Source organism: Kryptolebias marmoratus, linkage group LG4, assembly GCF_001649575.2.
Source record: "Kryptolebias marmoratus isolate JLee-2015 linkage group LG4, ASM164957v2, whole genome shotgun sequence".
Classification (NCBI taxonomy): domain Eukaryota; kingdom Metazoa; phylum Chordata; class Actinopteri; order Cyprinodontiformes; family Rivulidae; genus Kryptolebias; species Kryptolebias marmoratus.
The window spans coordinates 30,400,606-30,402,640 of record NC_051433.1 but is presented as its reverse complement, the minus strand read 5'-3'; the positions used below and the strand labels follow the sequence as shown (position 1 = coordinate 30,402,640).

At 36.6% G+C, this 2,035-nt stretch overlaps 1 protein-coding gene across 1 annotated transcript in view; it reads left to right on the top strand.

Annotated features, from left to right (window-relative positions):
• The window catches only part of LOC108246081 (integrin alpha-5), a 71,585-nt gene that overhangs the window by 38,709 nt on the left and 30,841 nt on the right, over positions 1–2,035 (top strand). The window contains exon 12 of the mRNA XM_017433435.3: positions 833–1,041. Within this exon, the coding sequence (XP_017288924.1) occupies positions 833–1,041 (209 nt within the window). The remainder of the gene's footprint in view (positions 1–832; positions 1,042–2,035) is intronic.

Here is a 2,035-nt window from a genome sequence, read left to right as displayed (position 1 = left end):
GTAATCATCAAAATTAAACGAAATAAACATTTGAAATATATGAGTTTGTATGTAATGTATGAATATAATATACAAGTTTCACTTTTTAAATGGAATTACTGAAATCAATCTACTTTTTCATGATATTCTAATTTTATGACCAGCACCTGTAATGAGAGAATAATCTAAGTGTAGGGAGCTTTCACTAAACCAAAAGTTAGTGAGGTTTTTGTGTTTGTCACTGGGATTCTTCATACTGTGTCATGAAAATCTCCCTTCTCCTATGTGTGGAGCTCTCATTTGTTGAACATTTTCTTTATGATTAATTCTGCAGTCATTACAACCGACAGTGTTCATTACGTTAGAAATGTCTGTTAAATAAATCTCACTGGTGATGATGCATGACTTGTCTGTAACTCGGGCAGTTTGGGAGATTTTGAGCTAAATTTTGGACTGGTGGTAGCTGATAGTGATCCTGAAGACAAGCACTGACTGCTAACAGGTCCATCAGTTGTTTCAGACTTTGCCTATAAGTAATGGGGACGATGTCTGTTAGCAAAACATTTCATTATTTACTGAACAAATTTTATTCAAACTTTCATAAAATAATCTTTAGATGTACATCTAACACTGGTTAGGTTTTAGAGTGAACCTGGTTCAAGATGGCCACCACAGCTACCTCAGCAAACACAAAAATGGCTTTAACTGAATCCATTATGAAGATATTGAAGTCAAATTTAGTTTGGTAGTAGTTTACAGTTTACTAAACACAATCATCAGGGTTTGTTTCCTGTTACTTTTCTGTTAACACACTGTCCTTTTTTCTTGACCCTGTCTTTGGTGCTGTCCACAGTTTGGACGACCTTGCTGTGGGAGCTCCGATGTTCATATGTCGGGGGTCTGACGGGCGTCTGGAGGAGATGGGTAAGGTGTACGTGTACCTGCAGAGAGGCCCTTTGCTGCTCCAGCCAAGCCAGCACCAGCTCCTCGGCTCACAGGCTTTCGGCCGATTCGGCAGCTCTCTGGCTCCACTGGGGGACCTCAACCAGGATGGATTTAATGGTACGTGTGCAGCTCTTACTATGTGTTGACAAGATGGGGAAGAGAGAGCAGAATGACCCTTTTCCATCTAAGGCAAAAGGGCAATAATGTTTTTGTCTGTGTGCACGCAGGTGTAATTGTCCCATGAACCAGTGAACAGATTTCAATGTTGGATGTACATCTGCAACTGATTATTTTTTAGGTCAATCTTATTCTAGATGGCTGTCACAGCTAAGCTAAATGAATTAAATCTACATCAATGGGTCTAATGGACTTAATAGAACAAATAACAACTGCTGTTGATCAAAAACAGTGCTGTGTCAGTATTTATGTGGATTTAAAGAAGGCATTCGACACCATTGATCACAATATTCTCTTTGAAAAATTGAATAAATATGGCATAAGAGGCCCAGTACTACAGTGGGTATCAAGTTATTTATCAAACAGGAAACAGTTTGTCCAAATAAATGATATAAGATCTGAACTCTGTGGTATCACATGTGGGGTTCCTCAGGGTTCTGTTCTTGGACCAAAGTTATTTATTTTATATGTGAATGACTTGGTGAATGTGTCGGGGTTGCTTAAATGTGTTTTATTTGCTGATGACACTACATTTATTTGTTTGGGTGAAGACATAGAACAGATGTTGGAGATGATGCAGACGGAATTTGTAAAAATACAAACTTGGTTTAAAGTTAATAAATTATCGTTAAATATAGATAAAACTAATTATATGATATTCAGTAATAAAAAGAGAACTGTCAATGGTACGTTTAAAGTTGAAATCTGTAGAGTCAGTGAGGTGAAGTTTCTGGGTGTCATCATTGATGAAAAGTTAACATGGAGAGCTCATATAGATTATTTAAGAACAAAAATATCAAGATCTATTGCAGTACTACATAAAGTAAAGGACATATTTAATGATAAAGCACTATTTATATTATATAATGCAATAATTGTTCCACACTTGATTTATTGTATAGAAGTCTGGGGGAATGCATGTAAAACTATTACT